The sequence below is a fragment of the Amblyomma mixtum genome, chromosome 6, assembly GCF_055824585.1.
Source record: "Amblyomma mixtum isolate Tamu chromosome 6, ASM5582458v1, whole genome shotgun sequence".
NCBI lineage: Eukaryota > Metazoa > Arthropoda > Arachnida > Ixodida > Ixodidae > Amblyomma > Amblyomma mixtum.
This window is the reverse complement of record NC_143017.1, coordinates 130,247,117-130,270,184: the sequence shown is the minus strand read 5'-3', so window position 1 is coordinate 130,270,184 and position 23,068 is coordinate 130,247,117. Positions and strand designations below refer to the sequence as shown.

The window sequence follows — 23,068 nt, the reverse complement described above, 5'->3', positions numbered from 1 at the left end:
ATTGAAATAAATAATAGTCTGTTTTAAGAAGAAAACACAAAATTAAAGTGGCGGAAAAAAATTTTTAAAAGCTGTTCGCTCGTTTTGTTCGTCAACACTGGGCAAAAAGCGCGCGCAAATGCCGCATTTTTGCGGGAATCGGCGGCTGCGGGCGGGCGACGAGGGATCTACGCGACTGAGCGATAAAGTTTTATCTCTCAAGAAAAAGTTAGTCACAAGTTCCTACACTGCACCATGGATGTGGCCGATCTTCGCACAGGGCCTGTCGAAGTCAAGGATGACATTGGTGACCGCTGCCAAAAGTTGTTTCAAGATTTTCTGGAAGAGTGAGTGCCGCCGTCGAGCTCTTTAAAAATGTCGCACACAAAGGCGCGCTCGCCCGTGGTACCGCGGCGCGCTCCGTCGCCGCGCGCGATCGGCATGTTCACTTTGCAAGGACACATGGGAGATTGGAGTCGCGGGGATTTCCATTTTTTTCTTGGGGCTTCATTTGTTTTTCTTTTCAAAACTATAGTACTTTACCCGCGAATTTGGCTAGCGTATTGCTGCAGGGACAGGGTATTTAAATGTGTATGTTTTGAAGCTATTTACGGACTGTGTAGCTGCGGTAAAATCACGTGAAGTTGTACATATGCTCACTCTCCCGAATGTGAAACTTGATCATTCGCTGTAAATGTAATCACTCGTCCTGAGTCCTCAAAGGTTGCCACTCAGCACTTCGATTAGTTTTCTGCACGTGTTGCGTGTTCCTCTCCGTTTTGCTAAAGGCCGCAAAGCTCAGCCGGAATTCTTGCGCACCATGTTGTTTGGTCGTCTCAAGAATCGTATTCTCGCTTTATACAGAGAAAGCAAAAATGGCATACATTAGCTATTACTTTTAGGAAACTTTAGGGAAGCAAGTGCACTCTTTCAACTGTTCTTCTCGAATGAGGCAGCTTTATTATGTGAGCCTTCTGATGCCCTTGGCAGAGGAAGTAAACTGTGCAAATAAGCAAAGTTCTTTTTTGTCCCAAGAAATAATCATGTTATTTTATTTCTGCAGTTTGGACCTTTGATCATATTTTTTCCACCTGTTGCAGTTGAACATCGTGCGTGAATGCATGCGCAAATTTATAAACACCTAGCCTACACCACACTGCGGCGCCAACAGCTTAGTGCTGACTGGCTACATTGTGTATTTTTCTGTTTTCCTTGATGAATGTGATATTGCCAGTCTGAACTGGTATTTTTGTTCATGCATGGAAATGTCTGGAAAAAAAGAAAAACTTGAGAATCCACTACTTGGTACGGGAAGTGCTCACAACAGAAGAGCCATTCGTCATCCGCCAAAAAAATGTAACATTCACAGCCTTTGTTGTGGAAAACTTTGTAGGTCACGAACTAGTGTCAAAAAGGAAAAAAAAAAAAATGTTTAGGAGCGCTTCCTTGTTCACAGCTTCATTGTGGACAAGAGAGTTGGTGGTGCAGTGCTTCCAAGGTATCAATTTCTTGTTTTGGCATTGTTCAGTGACCTATAAACTTCTTCAGCTATGTTTCCTGACCAGATTGCATGCTGTCAACCTCAAGGATAGCTTGGTCTGTCCAATCCTGTTATACTTCTATGGCCAGTCCACACTCTGAAGACTAGTCACTGCTGCTCTAACTGTGGTATTTTATGCTGTGGCTGCAGGTGTAAGAATGAACGGCATGAGCCCAAGTATGTGGAGGATGCAAGGGATCTGGTTAAACCTGAGCGCAACACGCTCGAGGTGAGCTTTGCTGACGTCGAGCGCATCAACCAGAATCTTGCCACTGTCATCCAGGAGGAATACTATCGGTAAGCTGCATTCCTCCAACTGTGACCATTACTTACTTTTTGTTCATTACAGCTGCCTTCAAGCCATAGGAGTGTGAGAGCGACTTAATGAAGTGAAGCAAGTGAATGATTGATGTGAAATATTGACAGTAGGCTGTTGTTGATTTCAACTGGCTTAATTCGAACTGAAGCTTCAGTCCCATCAAACTCAGCTGTATTAAAAATCCTCCTTTCAGTTTGAACTGTGCATATCTTGAAAGAAATTTTCGATCCAAGAGTAGACAGTACTTGTTTTCTTGTCAGTTTAGTTAGTTTAGTTTATTGGTTTCAATGTCCCAAAGCGTCTCAGGCTATGAGGGATTTCGCAGCGGAGGGCTCCAGGCAATTTCAATCACCTGGGTTTCTTTAACGTGCACTGACATTGCACAGTACACAGGCCTGTAGCATTTCGCATCCACTGAAATGCGACCGCCATGGCCAGGGTCGAACCTGCATCTTTCAGGTCAGCAGCCAAGCACCATGATCACTGAGCCACTGCGACGGCTGTTTTCTTGACAGAACTTGTAGTTATACCTCTGGTAAAAGTGATGAAAAAGAGTGGGTTGTATGGGATTGATGTTAACTTTGTTTCATGGAAAGGAAAGCTAATGTTCCAGCTTTGTGTTGTTAAACTTGGCATTATCATTGATAATTTCAAGCAGAACTTGTGAGTACTTTGCCATTTTGAGGGGATAAACTTCAGAGTACAGGAGGTCTCGTGCACATTTTTTGTGTGCGTTGCCAAACAACGTCAGTATTTGGTACACAGAGCACAATTTTCAAGAAATGAGCTAGCTAAGTAGTAAAGGGTCAAATAAAATTTTGGAGTTATATTTTAACTGTAGACCCACAACTTTTGTAGGTGGTCCTATGATTTCTTGACTCCAGTCAGTAGTTCTCCAGGAAGTGGGCTTATGGTGTGTCTTGTTGTTACTAAATTACTGCAGACTCTTTTGAGTATGAAAGAGCACTGTGTGTAGAATCAGTTACATCAAGAATTTGTTGGTGGAAAATTTTACTGGCTGAGTTATCAGATATTGAAATTTTCCGTTCAGCACCTCTAATGATTTCCTCCTCCTGTCGTCATTCCAACTGCCAGAAGTAGTGCGGGATGCTTGCGGTGCTGCATCCAGTGACTTTATTTTATTTCTTTTTCTGGTGCGTAAGGTGATTAATGTGTTCCAAAGCATGTGTCTGCTGCTAATCGCTTGTCTGCTTTCTGCACGACTTTGCTTATACTGGCAACTGCCCCTTGTGATGAAAAAGAAATCTGGCTTCTGCGTGCCATTACAGGACCCCTGTATGTGCCTTGATGGGATATCTGCGGAAATTACATTACAAAAGCTGAATTGGGAGCAGGGATTTGACAAACAGGTGCAGGAAATGGAAAGCAGCTTCAGGACCAAAGTAGTGGGGCTTCTGGTGTGTGTGCAGTATTTATATTTGACTTAGATATTCCTTAGTGTATAGCCTTATGATTGGGCTTGCTTATTTTCCATGTTGTTTGCCAGCAAAAAGTGTTTCATGGCCTCTTTAAGACCGAAATAGAAATGATGCGTGATTTGAAACCATATGCCTTTCCCTCTTTATTTCTTGGTTTGCAGCGTGTACCCATACCTCTGCCGTGCCCTGCGGAATTTTGTCAGGGACCACGCTGAAGTGAGCGTCGAGAAGGAGTACTATGTCAGCTTTGTGGATGTAGCCACCAGGCACAAGTGAGTGGCGTACTTTCTTGTACAGCTGAGGAATTAAAACATTAAGCTTCGAGACAAATTTAGTGTGCTTTTTAACGTAGAATTACACCAAAAGTGCATATGTGCTAGCTAAACACTTGTGATACACCGTGCCTGCTAGATTCAGTGTCACTGGTATGTTTGTAATGGCAGTGGTACTTGCGTCTTTGATCAGAAGAGGTCCAAGGTATATTGAGGGTTGATTGGCAGATTCCACAGTTATGCTTGCATAATTGAAGCCAAATATCTTTTATATCTCGCAAGTTGCATGTACTGCAACATTTCACAAATCCTTTGCAGTTACTGCAGTAGAGTGCATTCAGCTGAACAATGCAGTGCGGTTTCCAAGTTTTTATTTCAATGCTGTTAATAATTGAGCTGTCTTGCTACGGAGAATTCGTCTGTAACAGGCTGATGATGTACTGGGGCTGCAACACCCCTTGAAATGGTACAAAATCTATTTTCTCTGTGGATGCGATGAAGCAAGACTTAACTTGCACATGAATAGATATCTGGGCAAGTTGGTACAGTGTCATTTTAAATTTACCAGTGTGAAACACAAGTACATGAAGTAGACATGGCAGCACTTGTCATGTCTACTTCATGTACTTGTCTTTCACGCTGGTAAATTTAAGAAGTTAAACTTCATTGTAATGAAAGACTGAACTGTAGTTTCATTTGTCTATGAGGACACTGAGCTTTCCTGTCAAGCAGCATTAGCAGTATACTTTCTCTATATTGGAGCAGAAATTTGTGCTAAAAGTTTTTGTTGTCGCTGTAGTTTTTCTTGTTTCTTTTCCTTAACCTGATGTAGTTGTATTTCTGCGATGTATTGGAATATGTCTAATGCAGTGGTTGGCAGAAGTTATTCACACTGTATGCTAGCTTTTCTTACTTTAATAGTTTTGTTGGTTCGGTGTAATCAAGACGTGTGATCCAGCGGTCAGGCTCTGAAACCTTGCACAATGCTCAGGGTGCGTGAGCTGACGACAGCCAAGGTGGGGAGCCTCCTCAAGATCAGTGGCCAAGTTGTTCGCACCCATCCCGTGCATCCAGAGCTTGTCAGCGGCACTTTCGTCTGTGCCGACTGCCAGACAGTCGTCAGCGGTGTTGAGCAGCAGTTCAAATACACACAGGTAAAACCACTGCATACAATGATTCTTTCGTATCGTTTTTTTTTTTGCTTGTTTGTTGCCTGAAGCTGCGAGTATGTTGATGCAATATACTATTTTCTTCCAGTAAATAAAGAGGCAAAGAGGAGTTGGAGGGAGGCACATATTATTTGCTGTAGCTCATGATCATCAATTATTTATGAACCTTCCTTGCAGGAGTGTATTACAGCCACACCTTGCAGTGTAGTTAAGTGTGTTTTCTCTTCTGGTGTGCCCAGTTGTAGTGCTCTTCTCGTGTTCACTGTCCTGAAACTCTTTAACCATAACCACGTAGACCAATTTGCACAGTTTAGTCGTGAAAACCTAGACGAATAATTTTTTTTTTCAGTGCGCCTGGTTTAATTACCTGCTGCTAAATAAATATAATTTAGTCCAGTTCAGGCAGTTTAATCATCTGCAATGAAATGTATATCTTGCACAGTGTACAAATGCTAAACATGTACGAGTGCTAAATTGCATATGAATTTTTTTGAGTGGGGCAGGTTCGTTCAAATTGACATTCAGTTCTGGCATTCAATTCATATGCACTTCTACATGCCATCACACTATGGAATAGTCTTCCCGACTCAATCACTTCTGTAGTTAACCGTCGTCATTCCCAAACGAGCTGGAAAAATAGTATGCACTCTTTTTTAAAACCAAATTGATCTTGCTATTTATAGCTTCGGCTATTGTAGCCAGACTGCCTCGATGTACAGTGCATTAAATGGTGTTGTTGCATGACAAGGCCACATGACCTATGCGTCACATTAATGGGTGATATGAAACAAGTCCCAAACACATTCTCTTGTCACATTCTCCCTTCCATGTCCCTATTACATATACAGCAGATGCTGAAGCTTGCTTCATGTTGCCTAAACGCCCTTTCAATTTTGTTTATTTCCTTTTTGCTCCTCATCAGCCGACCATCTGCCGGAACCCTGTGTGTCAAAACCGAACACGCTTCATTCTTGACACCAACAAGTCGACCTTCGTGGATTTCCAGAAGGTGCGAATCCAGGAAACGCAGGCAGAGCTCCCACGAGGAAACATCCCTCGCAGGTGTGCCCAACATGTCTTCAGATGCCAAGAAAGGGCTTGCTAAGGATTGCTGTTTGCTGTATGTGTTTGTTCGTGTTAGCACGTTCCCTCTTCTACCTCTTGGGCCTGCATTTTAGTGATAATGAATGGGCCAGTTGGCCCTCAGAACCAGTTACAGATGCATAGGACAGGAGAAAAGTGAATTTTGTGGTGAGGTTTTATGCATGATTTCTTCCTTGCTGCTCATTTTGCTTCTGTAAAGGTTTTTTAAAATAGGGGTGGGAATGGTTTTTATTTGGTGGTGGGAATTTTTTTCTTTTTTTTTTCTGATCATGAAAGATGGGTGCATGTTAGAAGCAAGTAAATGCGGTATTTGCAGCTAGGTGGTGCTTCTTAATTGGAAATTTTAGTGCCATGGCTTTTAGAGAATGAAATCGTGCATTGCTGAGCTGTCTGTTTTTTCTCCAGTGTGGAGGTGATTGTGCGTGCTGAAGCAGTTGAAGTAGCCCAAGCCGGTGACCGATGTGATTTCACAGGCACACTTATTGTGGTGCCGGATGTCAGCCAGATGACCACACCCGGTGGGTGAATGTGCCAGTTTTTGTGTTGCTTGTGGCATGCACTCCGTGCAGCACGGAAACTGAAATGAAAGTGCTAATCAATAAGTATAACTTTTTTGTGATCACTAAATGCTACTGTCCATTGCCAATGCTTTCATCTAGAAAGGGGAACAATAACCAAACTCATTATCCTTTGTGCTGAAAGAGCTACATAATACTAGTATTTTGTGCTTCGGGCATTGTTTTTAATGTACGATGAGTTCATTTATGATTGTATTCATTCAGCACGTTGTTTCATTGTGGGCTCTGAATAAATGAGCCATATTATATGGGTGTGTGCACATTCTTGACCTCTGTTTACTGGAGGTTTTCAATTGCATGTTTGCTTGTTTGTGTGTACATAAGGATGTAGTGTTAGTACTTTTCTTTGAGACACGATAAGAGCTGCTTGTATGGTTGTATGCTTAATCTGTCCAGTTTCAACTTTTTTTTCAACTCGGTGGTTATCCTTGTGCAATGTGCATGAGTTTATTTATAAAAAGAGTGCTCCTAGTTGTATTGGTTCAAATGCGTAAAAGCAGTCACCCCTGCCTGATGTGAGAGAAGTTCTGGCTTGTGGTTGTAATAAAGCTGTCCGTTACGCTGCCAGGCCTGCGCACAGAAAGTGCGGCCCACCACAAGGGCATGGAGGGCTTCGAGACGGAGGGCGTGCGAGGCCTCAAGAACCTCGGTGTGCGGGAAATGTCCTACAGGCTTGCTTTCCTGGCCTGCACTGTTGAACAGACCAATCCCAGGGTGCGTGAGCAATGTACCATCTATCGCTTGTCCAGACATCTACTTCTATTCCTTTCTGTTAATTGCATTTGTATAGTGTTTGTACTCGCATAAACAACGCACTCGCGTTCTCATGCCTCCTGCACTCCTAAGTTGCTTGGGCCTCAGGAGGACTCTGAATACAAATTGAAGTTGGCCTAGCCAGATTACTACTTTCTTATGACAGAAACGCGACTTTTTCTAAAAAAGAAACTTATAAACTAGGAAGAAGTGAAAAGGGAGACTTATTGTCACCATCAGCTGTTTGCACAATTGCACTGTGGTGACGTTAGCTAAGATTTTTTTGTTGAAATGAACAGAAAACAAAGGGTTATGTGCGTGCTTGTTCAGTAACCTTTGTATCACTACTATCAGTGCATAAAGTAGTGTGGGCAGATAAAAAAAAATTGCAATGCAGTCACCTTCAGCCTGCTATGCTCATGGCAGGACAGAGACCTCTCCCAAATCTCTCCAATTAACACTGTCCTGCACCTGTAGTGGTCACCTTGTCCCTGCGATTTTCTTAATCTCCTCCGCCCACCTAACTTTCTGCCGCCCCCTGCTACGCTTTCCTTCGCTTGGAATCCAGTCCGTTACCCTTAATGACCATTGGTTATCTTGCTTTCGCATTAAATGCTCTTCCCAAGCGCAGTTCTCGATTTTGACTAGGATGTCATTAACCTGCGTTTATTCCCTGACCTGCTCTGTCCTCTGCCTATCCCTGAACGTTACACCTATCATTTTCCTTTTCGTAGCTTGTGCTGCACTGTCCTGAATATAAGCATAAGTGAGTATTGGTAAGATACAGTAAAAGCTCGTTAATTGGAACTTCAAGGGACCAAAAAAAATGTTCGGTTTATCCGAGAGTTCGAATTATCAAATGACCCCGAAAAACCATCAAGAACTGTATGCGTCGTAGTAAATTTATTAGGTGAAAAACTGTGTTTGTTCCACTGACGTGCACGGCTTAGTGTTGGAACTTATTGTCCGCAGCTGGGGGGCAAAGCTGCGTCAGCGGAAGAGCTGACACCAGAAGCCATGAAGCAGCAGCTGACTCCGGAGCAGTGGGACCGCATCTACGCTATGAGCCAGGATAAGAACCTCTACCACAATCTGATCGCTAGCCTGTTTCCCACCATCCATGGTGAGTCTCCTGGTTTTATCTTGTTGCCTTTCTAGCTATAGCAGAGAGGTTGGGGAGCAGCATGGTAATATGCAGGACAATATAGAAGATGTGTTTAAAAGTCCTCAGTCCTTGTTTTTCCCTTATTCGTAGTCATTTTTCTCTTGTTGTGCAGTGTCCACTTAATGGAAGTGCCATGACCATCTGCTACTTTTTCTGCACAAATAGCTCTCTTCATTGGTGGGGTGGGACTATTAGATTGTGAAATGAGTGGGAAAACACACCTGCAGAAGTTGCGATTTTAAAGTGAATAGACTTAAGTGTCTCATGTCCGTAAAGTAGCCATTAATGCTGACCACGTGCACACCACACATGCTCACAAATTCATGAAGTCGTTAATTTTGAAGAAATTTTTAGCAGCTGCTTGTTTATTCATTTTGTGAGCGCTCAGCAGTGCCTTTGCATGTAGAGGTGTGCAAATAGTTGTGGTTTTTCGGTTAGAAGTGAATTCGAAATGAATAGTAATTTTCTTTTAATAATTTCAAAGCAAATACTTTGAATATTTCTACCTCACAAAAGAAGATTGAACGGCACTAAGCATGTTCAAAATCACATATTTTCTTGGCACACAAGGTCATTACATGACAAATTTAAACTTAAACTTAACTCAAGTTTCATCGTTTAAGCTGTGTCGAATTTCTGCGAAAATGGCCATTGGAAGTTGGGGAAGTCAACCTACATGTGGTGTCGACATATTTGTGGGGTGTGAGACCTATTTGAAGGACCTCTGGCTGCTGCTCCTAATTGTGATTGTGTCTTTGCGGGGCTGTTGCTTTTCAGCTATGTCATGGACGACTGGTAGGCGTATACACCGCACACATAGCGCCGCTCTCAGTGAGGTGTCAGAAAGAGGCACCCATCCCCATGTGTCTCATGCTAGCTCCCCTTTTCCTCTCGTTAAAATTCCTTTCTCTCTCGCTCCCCCTCCCCTTGGTGCTCATGCCATTTGCTTGATTAGCGAATTTCACATGGAGACGAGCGGCTGAGGCAGCTGCAGTTAGGTCAGACTCGTCCTGTGGAAGTCAGTGGAGCTGTGCGTCCTCCAGTCGATGCACGACGGAATGCACGCCGCAATGTCGGGGGGAGACCCTGATGCTTACACATACTCTGCCGCATGGATCGCATTGATTGTGTGTGACTTCTTTCTTTAATAGCTCAGTGAGAGTTTTTTATACAAAGTCAAGCAAAAATACATCGCCCTGCATCACTGCTGTGCATGTGCCCTTTGGAAGGCATTTCAATAGAGAACGAAGACTTTCACTGTTGATTTGCCTGTGAGCCTTCTTTGCAACCGAATGAAGTCAGAAAAGTGTTAGCCCAGCTTTATCCTCTTGTCAGAGGCTCAGAGGACATCTTTCATACTTTGTGGTCTTGTGTTGAGTGCAAAACAGTGTCAGAATATAAGATGCACTCCACATGCTTGTAACCATAATCTTTGCAACCATAATCCGCCTTTTTTACCTGGGCGCTCTGTGTATGTGTGCCTCTTCTCCTCCAGCTCCACTGGTTGAAAACAAACCGCCCGCTCCTACTGCGCATCTGCAGTTCATTTTAGCGACAGGCACATGCGACAGATGGCGGCAGTTGTCAAGCACACAAATGCGCCTGCATCTCCCACGTGCATTAGTTTTCAACCAGTAGAAGACAACTTTTCGCCACTTCCCAGAGTGTTCTAAATCTTGTGAAAAAGGCGTATTCAGCATTATGGCCACCTTATGGAAACATGCACTGTTCATTCGTTGCACTTGTGGCTTCGATGCTTGGGGAAATCAATAGCACGTGCCCTAATGTGTGCAGGTAATGACGAGATAAAGCGTGGCATCCTGATCATGCTTTTTGGTGGAGTGCCTAAGACAACAGAGGAAAACACAACCCTGAGAGGTGACATCAACATCTGCATTGTTGGGGACCCCAGTACAGCCAAGAGCCAGTTTCTCAAGTAGGCTATGTTGCATATCTCTACTTGTGTGTTTACTTTATGTGTACTGTGCTATGTGCTGCTGGGGTGCATTGCAGTAATGCAGTTTTGTGCTTCGTGGAAATTTTACAACTAGTCGTTCAAGTCAGCGTCAGCAAAGAACAGAGAGAGGTAGCTTTTCTGCACTAACTAAAGAACTAATGAACACTGCAAGGAAGACTGCACCGGGCAGATAGAGCTGTTCGGCGTTATCTGGGCTGTTTCAGTGTGCGGATCACTTTTGTCAAGAAACATCCTCAGTGTCCTATATTTCAAAGTGAGCGAGGTCAGTGTAACCATAGCACTCACAAAGCCACAGAACTTCTTTGATAAAAACTATGTAATGTATGTATTGTGGCAAGTTGCCACCATAAATCAGTCGTTTCATGGAATCTCTCAACTTTTTAAGCAAGGGAGAGCAACAAGTAACTGTACTGCTGCTCCTTGCTTTCCAGGCAGGTGTCCGAGTTTGCTCCACGAGCTGTGTACACAAGTGGCAAGGCTTCGACTGCCGCAGGTCTGACGGCAGCTGTGGTCCGTGACGAAGAGTCCCACGAATTTGTCATCGAAGCTGGAGCCCTTATGCTGGCCGACAATGTAAGCGATAATGTTGTTGCGCCTTTGTGCTCTCTTGCCAATCATATTTGACAAATGCACATATACTCTTGACAACTTTGGTGAATTGCACACAGTTGGAATGTGTTTTCTACTGGCCTTTCACACTATAAATTTCTTTGCCAGAATTAGTTGCTAGACTTTGCATGTTATCCTCTGGCTCAAAGGTTGCCCAATCTCTTTGTAGGGTGTCTGCTGTATCGATGAATTTGACAAGATGGACGTCCGCGATCAGGTGGCCATCCACGAAGCCATGGAGCAGCAGACAATCTCCATTACTAAAGCTGGCGTCAAGGTAATTTGCTGTCCCGTCACACTGCCACTGAGGGCCATTGGTTACAGCTTGCAAAGTGGCTCAGGAAAGAGTTCGGTGTTTTTTTTTTTTTGGCTTTTAAAGGGACTCTAAGGACAAATTGAAGTTTGCCTGTATTGATAGATTACTGCATTGCAACGACAGAGGCGCTACTTTCACTGCAAACGGAGCTTTTATGAGCTAGCAAAGGCAAAATAATTAAAAACACATGTCGGCGTCACCAGCCAATCTTGAAAGTGAACTGCAGTGTTTTGGCACAGTTTTTTGGTCGCACATCCCAGAGGCTAGGCCGCACGGCCATTCACTTCAAAACAATGATCATGTACTGTGGCTTTGCGGGCTTGCTGGTTCATAGCCTTGAAAAACACTGTAGTGCAGCTGAAGACGAAAACACAAAGAACAGCGTCCGTGGTGTTTGTTCTGTTCTTTGTGTTTTGTCTTCTGCTGCACTACAGTTTTTTCAAGACAGTGATCATGGAGCTCTTTGCAGTAGAGATGTCTCAAGTTTGAATCGAGCGGCATTAAAATTTTTGAATGAATCGCAAAGTATGGTCAATTATTTGGAGAAGCAAAGCAGAACGGTGGGTCTTAGTAACGTAAAGTAATGTTCAAAGATGTCGGAAGGGAACAGCAGTTTGCGATTGGCAACGAGCCACTGGAAGTGGTAAGGTACGTCTACTTAGGGCAGGTAGTGACCGCAGATCCAGATCACGAGAGTGAAATAACTGGAAGGATAAGAATGGGATGGAACATATTTGGCAGGTGCTCAAGGATCATGCATGGCAGTTTACCAGTATTACTCAAGAGAGAAGCCTACAACAGCTGTATCTTACCGGTACTCATCTGTGGGGCAGAAACATAGAGGCTAACAAAAAGAGTCCTTCTTAAACTGCGGACAATGCGGCGATCTATGGAAAGGGAAGTGACAGGTGTTTAAGAGACAGAAAGAGGGCAGATTGGGTCAGGGAACAAATGCGGGTTAATGACATCCCACTCGAATCTATAGACGAAGAAATGGGCTTGGGCAGGGCATGTAATGCGAAGGCAAGACAACGAATGGTTGTTAAGGGTAATGGACTGTATTCCAAGAGAAGGCAAGCTCCGCAGGGGACAGCAGAGAGCAAGGCGGGTGGATGAGATTAAGAAGTTTACGTGGATAAGGTGGCCACTGCTGGTACATGACAGGGTTAATTGGAGGGATAGTGGGCGTAGTTAGGCTGACGAAGATAATGATGAAACATCGGCGCGCAGAGAAAGAGCCATAGAATCAATTTTCACAGAGAACAAAATGGGAAGGAGTTGTCCTCAGTATACCTTTAAAATTGGGGTGAGAAAGTGGACAAGAGCTGTGACAGGTGTTGAGGTAGGGGACAAGTGTTGGTTTTGTGTGCTGGTTGATGACAAGGCCTTGTGTGTCAGTGTCGTCTGTGTGTTCTTGTCAGTCAAGTGACAGCGTTATTCATCAACTGGTTTTGACTTTGCCAAGGGACTTCGGGTTACAGGATTTCAAGTTGAGCAGTACAGGAAGTGCAGATACGAAGCTTAAACCTCATCTGTGTAAGCATGTCCGTTTATGTTTATGCTTATGCTGTCATTTGTCTGAACTGCAGCACTCTTGCAACCCATGTGAGCAGTGCGGTGACGCACTTGACGCAGTACGTTCGGCAGATTGATTTATGAACTGAAGTTTCTCCTGCATTTTCGCTGCTTCACAGGCCACTCTAAATGCTCGGACCTCAATCCTAGCTGCAGCCAATCCCATTGGGGGCCGCTACGACCGCACCAAGTCACTGCGACAGAACATTGCCCTCTCGCCACCCATCATGTCGCGCTTTGACCTCTTCTTCATTCTGGTGGATGAATGCAATGAGGTTGGCTCTTCATTTTTTTCCTCTCTCTCTTTCTCAGTTCTGCCTCTGGTCTAATGGTGTTACGATTCAGCAACAACTCTAGTCATTGCGCATTGCCGGGCATGTTTTTCAGTGATTGGTATGCTATGCTCAGTTATGCACCGAACTTGGATCCGAGTGTCTTAGTGCCATGCCTCATTCAAAGGTGACTTGTGCTTAGCTATCTAAAAGAGGTCTGCGGGGTTCAGGTGAGCACACATATTCAGGGCTAAAGCGTGCGCACATTGGTACAGTCTGTGTATGTGTGATTGGATTGTGCACTCCTCTTGATGATCACTGCGGTTGCAACATTTTCTGTAGCTTTCATTAAACTCACCTTTAAAAATGCTGCTAGTTTTGTTAGAGGAAGGCATACATGATTTGCTGCCAGACATGGATGTGTGCAACTTCATGCACATGCTTAACAAATTGAGTTAACTTTTGTGTTCAAAATTTGAGTCGGCAACCTAGCTGAGCATATTCTGATGGCTTGTGGCAAAGCTGCAGGGAAATGTAGAGCTTTCCTTCTCTTATCTTGTGTTTTTTTTTTATTATTGGCAGGTCACTGACTACGCGATTGCACGACGCATCATAGACTTGCATTGCCACCATGAAGATAGCCTTGAGAAGAAGTACAGCCATGAGGACATCCAGCGTTACATTCAGTTTGCACGCATGTTCAAGCCCAAGGTGAGAGTTCTTTTTTTTTTATATCTTATGTAGGGATTTTTAATTAACGAGTGCAACCAAGACTGTCTACAGTGGACATCTTGCGTGCCGTGTGCCACTTCCGCCGTGTGCTCGGTGCCTTCGCTGATATCTTTTGACCTTCGTGTAAAGACTCTGGCCATAGCTTCCTTCGGCAGTGGTACGAATGTGTAATCACAAGTGTGCAGTGTGGTCATGTGACTGTATGCCACACAAATAAGGTCAGAGATCGCTGCGACTTATCTGTTGCCACAACTTATAGTGACTCAGTGCCGCGCAAGTCAAGTGTGAATCATGCCCACAATTTCAACGTCCTAAAAATTTGTCAGCAAGTTTCATATTTACAATTAACAATGTGCACAAAATCACATGGCGAAGGCTTGAGGCTGTGATGCTTAGTGCACTCAGGCTTGCTGCTCTTTGAACATTGCCCAATGCAAGTTTGAAAGTATTTATTTTTATTCTTTGGATTTTTATTGAAATTGCCTCGAAGGCTTCCGCAAACCACTTCTTTTAAGTGCATGCTATTGAGCTCTAATGCATTGGGTGCCTATCATTTTTTACTACTGCGTTTCTAGTTGCATACTATTCGCTTCACTTCGAAACAGTTTGAACAAACTAATTTGCTTCGTATTCGCTGTGAACTGAAATTCCACTATTCGCACATGCCTAGTGTCGAGGCCTCTTTCGAAACCTTTTTTTGAGACTTTTTGAGCTTCCTCATCCACCTGCACTGTTGGTCTAATTTCAAGCAATGATCATGGCAAGTCCTTGACATGTAGCCTGCCAAATAAAAGGCTGATTTGTGCCAGTGCAGTTTCATGCCACTGGTAAAGGTTTCTTAAGCCAGTTTCTCCAGATTGTGCCCACTGCATGCAATTTACTAGAATGGCTGGTGCCTGCTCTTTATTTACATGGAAGCCGACAGTTATGCTTCGCACTGCTGCGCAGCAGTGGCTGACGTATGCACTGTCTTTCTTAAGCCTTGGTTTTTACGAACGCTCCCTTAATAATGGCAGCTGATGATTATGGATGCAAATTGTTGTTTAGAAGAAAAAATAAACAACTAAATTTGACCTCAGTATGCTAGTGACTTTTTGGCACCATTCATGGATGTCTATTTACCTCACAAAAACTGTGTTGCATCATTGTGGTAATTGCAGGCTGCTAATTGCATGTTGGTGTGGGAACCACTAAATGTTGACAGGTCAGCACGGAGGCACGCGACTACCTTGTGGAGCAGTATCGGCAGCTTCGCCAGCGTGACGCAGGCGGCCTCTCCAAGTCATCGTGGAGAATTACTGTGCGCCAGCTTGAGAGCATGATACGCATCGCTGAAGGCATTGCAAGAATGCACTGTTCTGATCAGGTCAGTGTGTCTTGGCTTATCCTCGGTGGTTGACCCCACTCTGCAAAGCTTTTCGCTTTCACTGTCTCTGTTGTCCCTGCTACAACAGAGCATTTCTGGTTCTTTTTTTACTCGTTTTCATCAAATGATCACAGGGAGGGCTAAAGACAAAATGTAATGGCTTTCAGCCTGTCTGTTCAAGAGCTAGGCAGTGCACATGAATGTTTTGGATTTTTAGAGTGCGTCAAGTGTCAGAAAGTGGCCCTTTTATTTGAAGTGAAAACTCAGATTCTCAGATTAGTATTTGATTACTGCTGAATTTGACTTGCTTGAAGAGTTGGAAATACCATAATTGATTGGCATCATTGCACTGTGAATAATCTGTCTAGCTCCAAATTTTGTTGCTTGGTCAGTGTCAACATTTTACACCAAGAAAACTGAAGTTCATATAGTAATTTCATCTCGCATTGCTTTTAGGCGAGCAAACACTTGTCGAGTTTTCACTTGTTTGTAAGTTTCTAAAGAAAGCCAATGTTTTAAATCTATTATAATGTAACCTCTATACACTTAACATAACATCATCTAACCTTGTGTTTGGCGCATGATAGCCATAGTTGCTTGTGCGCCATAAAACCCCATATAACTAACATATAACTAACTATGAGAGAAGCCAACAGCCACAGAAACCAAGAGGCACAGGGGATTTATTTTTTTAAAATTAATTTATTCATTTTGCGGTGTTCATTAGTTTAGAATATTACTGAACATGTTATCGCTTAAAGCTAATTGATTAGAAAAGCAGAAAAAACAACCACATGCCGCCGGTGGGATCCGAACCCACGACCTCCGAATTACGCGTCCGGTGCTCTACCTCTCACTCTCAAGGTTAGGTTATTTGTAAACATAAATACCCCCGAAAGCAGAAGAATTGACAGCCGTCGCCGTAGCTCAGAGGTAGAGCACCGAACGCGTAATTCGGAGGTCGTGGGTTCGGATCCCACCAGCGGCATGTGGTTGTTTTTTCTTCTGCTTTTCTAATCAATTAGCTTTAAGCGATAACATGTTCAGTAATATTTTAAACTAATCAACACCGCAAAATGAATAAATTAATTTAAAAAAAATAAATCCCCTGTGCCCCTTGGTTTCTGTGGCTGTTGGCTTCTCTCATATTTATAACGAGCCCCTCATTCCCCTTACCTTGTTTTCTATATAACTAACTAGTAATTGCTTTCACAGTATACCACTGGCAATGTAATTTGCACAAAGGAGGGTAGTCTTAGTATTCTTAAACTTTAAACAGTGCGATGTCTCTTTGTCGGGTGCTTCGTCATTTTTGTCTCACCACTGCTGTGTCAACCACAGGTCCTTCCCAAGCATGTGAAAGAGGCATATCGTCTTCTCAACAAGTCAATCATTCGCGTCGAGCAGCCAGATATTCACCTCTATGAGGAAGAAGAAGAGGAAGAGAATGAAGCAGAGGGTGGTGAAGGCAACGCTGAAGCCATGGAGGTTGACGAGCCACCTGTCAATGGTGTCAATGGGGATGCACATGACGATGCAGACGACGTGAGCGAAGCAGACGTCATCCGGCCCAAGCACAAGAAGAAGGAGGCAGCCGCAAAGAAACCACACCTGACAGCCGCCCAGCAGAAAGCACTGACGCTGTCTTACGAGGACTACAAGAAGACGGCAAACCTGCTTGTGTTGCACCTGCTGCGTGAAGAGAGTCGCATGGAAGGTATGTGACTAGAGAGAAAGTAGGAAGCCGTGGTCTCGTCTAGTTGATGCATGCCTCACAAAGAAGCACCAGTTGGCCCAGTCCTTGTCTTATGTAGCCCATTGCAACTTTGTGGAGAGAAAGCCGGCTTTTTAGTGGGAAAAAAAAAAAAACCCATTTTACGCAGCATAAGAATGGCAGACACACTGCTTCGTATTATGTAGGATTATGGGTGACAAAAGTGGGGAAGAGGAGAATGCAAGTAGTGTTAAACTTGTAGAAAAATAGGTTAGATCAAAGAATTAGGGCATACCATTTCATTGGCAAATAAGTTTGTTCAATACATTGCACTGCTGTGAAGGGCAGAGTATGGGACTATGTATGCTGCACTATCAGTGGAATGTGAAAAGCATTGAATGGTAGTGCGCTGCTTGTTGGCAGTTTTGCCAGAGACATAGCCTGTTTTGCGTCAAAGCTGTAGCAGACAGTGCTCTAGTACTAGCCACTACTTGCCATAAAAGGTCGTACAGCCAGTTTGCCGTTGACACAACACTCTCGTTGAAAAGGAGATACGGTTTGGTTTCAAGCAGGATAGGCAAGAACTGCCTCGTACTGGTGGCTGTGGATTGCAAACAGACATTGCACGCCATTGGTTGAACTGTCACTGTGGCCAGTCACATGCTGGGTAACATTATATGCATAGTTATCAGCTTCAGTTCAGAGCAACTGGGCCACATGAAGTCTTCCGATAAAATTCAATTCTACCAGCCTGTTCTGTTGCCCGTTTTCATTACTTCAGATATGCTAAAATGTAATCCCTTGTACTGCATGCACCATGAAATTTTCATAGATTTCTCATTGGGGCGGTTGCAGGGAATACCGTATTTACTCGCATAATGTTCGCACTTTTTTTTTGGAAAAGTTGACGCAAATTTAGGGGTGTGATCATTCGCGGAGTAAATTTTTTATGAAAAATTTTTCAGCGCCGAAAACGCAAACAAGTTGCAGGCAGACAACCCTTGTCACACGGGCGTGCTACCTGCGGTTATCGCGAACCGAGCTTGGCGATCTCAACTTACGTCGTTAACTGAGAAGGTAGAGTGCGAAAAGCGCACGAGCTGGTCCGCTTCAAGAACGTACTTTCTTCGCGCTAAATCACGTTCCAAGAGCAACGCATCAAAATAGGCAGTGTGTATAGTGCTGCGCGACGATGCTTTTATGCAGCCTTCGATCTTGTCCGATGGCGCAGCAACAGCGTACAACAGCAACGTCCCGCGGCGCTCAAGCTACGCTTTTTACCACCGTTTCGCCGAAAAATGTCCGGTCCCTGCCGCATCATTGATGTACTTAGGTGACACGTTCGCAACACTCGGAGCACTGGATTCCGCCCGCTTACCGGTGCCGCCCGCGAGCGCAGCTTTTGAATTGACCAACGCTATTATGAATGTTCTACTTATGGTGCTGCCTTACTGGCAACCTAATTGTTTCATATTAAAAGAAATATATATGTTTGATTTCAGCGACACCTTAGTTGTGAAGCTGGCGTGCAAGCAGATTGGGTCACTTGCGCTGCAACGGCAGCAGCTGCTACGCGGCTGCGAACGTAAAACAAGCTTGTATCGCAGTTATTACTCCTACCAGCAACTCGGTACAGGCCAGCGATCCTCGAGGAGGATTCATTTTTGGCGCTCCCGTATCCCAGAGCTTATTATTTACGAGAACAATAAAGTTTAGCCAGATCATCGCGTCACTTCGTTCGTTGCACCGCAACCCAGAATGGTGGCGAGCCATGCGACAATGGCGAAACGTGATTCGAGATAAGCGCATTTAGACTGCCCCTGTGATTGCAGGTTAGCCAACAGGCGGCTGCTGCTGCAATGCTGACAGAGCAAAATGGTAATCTGTACGTGCCATCTGTCAGACAGATAGCAAGTACGATCATCGTCGGCTAGACTCGACATCGTTGACGAATTGCAGCAGCAAGTTCGGGGTGTGATCATTACGCGGGGAATAAAAAAAATAATTGAATTTTGCCAACAAAATTCGGGGGTGCAATCATTACGCGAGTGCGATCATTATGCGAGTAAATACGGTATGTCGTTACATTGCTGCTCTCATGCAGCTGATTGAAGTGAACGCATAATGTGTGCTTGTGATGACATAAACAACTACAGTAGTGGTTGTGGAGTTGCCAGTGTCTCAAATTATGTGGTGCGGGCGGTTATGCACTATTTATAAGGTTTGGTAACCCCGTCTCACCATTTATGCTTGCTTTCTGATGGCACTCAACAGCAACCGAGCAAACGGGAGCTACTGAGGATGAAAGTGGTGTCCGGCGCATGGATTTGATCAACTGGTATCTGAAGGAGGTGGAAAGCGAGATTGAAACCGAGGAGGAGCTCATCCAGCGCAAGACCATCGTTGAGAAAGTCATCGACCGACTTGTCAACCGCGTAAGTTCTGCCATGGCAGCTTGAGGTGCATGCTTTCTTTCCTTTTTCACAACTTTTTGTTGAAGCATATTGCCATTATCTGTGAGAGCCGTTTTTGAAAATGTATGGTACAAGCATCGGTACTACAGTTGCTGCACCCATTGCACCACTTTGCTCAAAGAAGTGTGCTTCAGTCACCCTATCAGTGTCTTTGGGTTTTCCTGCTAGAGCCATTCATCGTAGAAAGCACCGATGTGGTCTTTGAATGGCTTGTTTAGTGCCACGTCCAGCAGCTGAAGAATAGATGTCAATCTGCCCAGAATGATGACCAGGTGACATGCAGCGTCTGCTACTGCTTTTTTCACTTTGCTGGTGATGTGGCCACGGATGGAGTTAAAGACAAGCATACTGCGAGGCTTTAGTAAGGCACCTGGATGCCTGCGCCACGCGAGACGAAACCACGTGAGGAGAGTTTCATCATTAAAAAACCCCTTTTCATTCACCCTCACAATAACATTAAGTGAAAATTTTTCCTTCGTCGTGATCATTTCCTATTTGGAACAGAAGAAAGGGTGGTAGCTTGTGCCCATCTGCCATACAGCACAACATGACCGTGAAATGGTTGTGCATGTCGCCCGTTGTCAGCTGGCCAACCTGGCGCTCCCCTTTTGTGGATGCAGTCCTCTTACTAGGCGTGTCAAACCAGACAGGAGTCTGGTCGGTTCGCCTATTTGACCTAGGAGGAATGAATGTTTTGCCCTCGGGTCACTCATGTAGTGCAGAAATGCACTCTTGTTTTTCTTCACACACTTCGGGCAACCTTGGCATACGGTTGCGCGTTTCCTTAGGCTCGTGCCGTTCTGCTTCGTGAAGTTTGTGGGCCATTTCCTGGACACCTTACACTCGGTGTACTGGATGCATATCTCCTCCATGACATTTTTCAGTGCATACACTCAGGCTCTTGCTCTGGTCATGAACCCAATCTGAAACCGCCTCCTCAATGGCAGGGTATCTTGGTCTGCAAGAGGAATGGTGTGCCGCAGCGCATGTAGTGATCTTGTTTCTTTGTTTTTGCTATTCCCTCAAGCACTTTGCTGACATATTGAACTTCTACCCTGCTGTGACATTGTTTTTTCGATTCAGCGTAAACTTTGCTATTTGAAAGCTGCACTGTATTGTTGGCGTCTATTGGGCAGTGACACAAATCACACACACCTCTGTTAGCAACTGCCACCTTGGCAAAGTGAAATGCAGAAATGGCGAGAAGGCATGCAAACATGCGCAAAAATGCCTCCAGGCGCATAACTGGTCACATGGTTTAGTTCGCCTGCGAATTGTTGCCGGTTTTTCTGTTTAATGCCCACAGTTTGTCAATAATGTGTTTCTGTTGTAAGAAAACAAAACTTAAGCGCATGTCTCAATATAAGTTCCTGTTTTTTAAGGAGGGACACTGGTCTTGAAGAAAAAATTTTTATTAATGAAGTCACAGTTAAGACATCTTCAGGGAATATATGTATTTTTGTGTGCTGATTCTAAATATGTCATTTAATTTCATGCAAACAATTCCTTGAGCACTTATGCAATTTTTATGCAAGTATTTTAGAAAATTTGCAGCAGCAAACTCGCTGAAATGTATGCCATTGGGTTCTCTTGACACCAAGGAATGCAATAAGGGTAAAACTGTCTTCCTGCCTATCATAGAACCTGAGTTATAGGGTTTTGAAGTTGTCACTTCAGAAATGAAACGAAAAGTGTATATTCCTGTTTATGAAGTGGCAGCTTCAGTACCCTATAACTCAAGTTCTATGATAGCCAGGATGATAATTTTACCCTTATTGCATTCCTTGGTATCAAGAGAACCTAATGGCATACATTTCAGCAAGTTTCCTGCAGCAAAATTTCTTCAACTCTTCGCAAAATACTTGCATAAAACTGCTTAAGTGCTCAAGGAATTGTTTTACATGAAATTAAAGGACATATCTAGAATCAGCGCACAAAAATACATGTGGCCTAAAAATTTCATAACTACATCTAGATTAATAAAACTTTATTTTCAAGACCAGGCTCCCCCCTTAATAAGACCTGCTTTCGCACCCTGTCTGACTTCTGTTGTGGAATGACACGTGCACAGGGCTTGATACTACGCGCGCGTGGCCCAGTCGAATGTACTTTTGACCGTGCATGTAGAACCACCTTATGACTCTGCGTATAGGTCGACGTCAATTATAAGTCGGCCCCCAACTTTGGAAGGTCATTTTTCGAAGAAAACGTTGACTTATAAATGGCAGTATACGGTAGCTGTTACAAAGTTTGAAGTGGACAAAATTGGTTTTCAATTTCATTAGGTGTAAATTTCTGGAATTTCTTGCACATTTTTTAAGTGTCTTATGCGTGACATAATGGTAAACAGCAGAACGGAATCAAAGGTATAAGTTTTTCTGCTCTGATATAACATGGTGCTAGAAGGGAAAGTTGTTAACTGCTTTTATGTTTCCTCAACTCAGTCTTCCTCTCTGTTTCTCTGGTAGGACCACATTCTGATTGCGCTTTCCAAGAGTGGCCTGAAAGGTGCCGAAGCAGAGGCTGAAGAAGATGAGAATCCCATCCTGGTCGTGCACCCAAATTTCGTTCCCGAACTGTCGTGAGAAATGTTGTCAAGACTAGGCTACTTTTCTTTGCTCATGGCTCGAACACACCATGCATGCACACATTATTAGTTCATTGTGCACACGCCTGTACAAAGTGTATATAACACGTGCTCCTTTTGGTGCAGTAATGCTGCACATTCACAATGATAAGCATTTTGCAAGTGCGTTGTCTCCATGTTTTTATAAGCATTTGCTGTTTTGGGGCCATTCTTCACACCTGCTGTTTGTGTTCAGCACGCCGGCACTTTTTTGCCAGCTCGAGCATTTTCACTTGTTGAGCTGTATGTTTTTACACTTTTCAATTTACTAATATACAGTTTTATTTTGTGCATTCGTATAACTTTTACACAGATTGTACAAAATGTATGTTACTTGTGTGATGAATAAAAAAACAAAAAAACCTTCAACTTCACTTTTCTGTTGGTGTCTTTTGTTAGCATTACTTCAGTTTTGCCTTTCTAGTTATGAGAATGTACAGCCTATGTTGCTTTAATCAAATGCAATGTTATAGGGCCGTTTGCTTCTTTCATTGAATAAGGTGTTTTTTTATGAGAATTTAAGTCAATGCAAATAAAGTATCATTATTTCTTGAATAGGCTGTTGAATTTTAAGCTTGCTGAAATACTTCGAGACCTCCACTGTATTGTGCCTCATAACTTGGATGCATAACAACATGAACTGATGGGCTAGTTGTTGTGGCCTGAGATAGCGAAACGGTGTTGTGATGAGTCTTTTCTGTCGTTGTCTGTGCGTCTTTACGCTGCTTCACCATGATTTGGGTGCATAGTATTGTCACGAATAATTAAGTCTGCTAGTTTCTTAATATTCTGCAGAAATGGTGGATTTGAGCATTTTTCGTGAAATTGTGTGTAGGCAGCCTCATTCTCTTTATTTAAAATTTTTTTTTTTTACAGGTATCAATAGGACTATCTGACTGATGCTTTGTGACTTCAAATTACAGCAGCCAAATTCGACTTTAATTAAAGTAGATTTGTTGGGAGTATGCGAGGCATGTTTAAAAAAGCTAATTATTTAATGTCTTCTGCAGAATGTAGATTATTTGATGTCAATCTGTGGAATTCAATTTTTTTTTTGATACAGAGAGCTAAGGGTCTTGTCTTTAATT

The 23,068-nt window shown here is 43.6% G+C and overlaps 1 protein-coding gene across 1 annotated transcript; it reads left to right on the top strand.

Moving 5' to 3' along the window:
- The first annotated feature begins 84 nt into the window (after positions 1 to 84).
- On the top strand, positions 85 to 22,348 carry Mcm6 (minichromosome maintenance 6). Its single transcript, XM_089549169.1, has 17 exons — positions 85 to 326; positions 1,670 to 1,816; positions 3,439 to 3,549; positions 4,541 to 4,703; positions 5,641 to 5,780; positions 6,228 to 6,340; positions 6,969 to 7,114; positions 8,126 to 8,276; positions 10,113 to 10,254; positions 10,728 to 10,869; positions 11,075 to 11,182; positions 12,916 to 13,071; positions 13,651 to 13,779; positions 15,005 to 15,166; positions 16,508 to 16,883; positions 19,155 to 19,315; positions 21,823 to 22,348. Exons 1-17 carry the CDS (start codon positions 235 to 237, stop codon positions 21,937 to 21,939), a joined length of 2,556 nt encoding a protein of 851 aa, XP_089405295.1. The 5' UTR covers positions 85 to 234; the 3' UTR covers positions 21,940 to 22,348.
- The last annotated feature ends 720 nt before the right edge of the window (positions 22,349 to 23,068 follow it).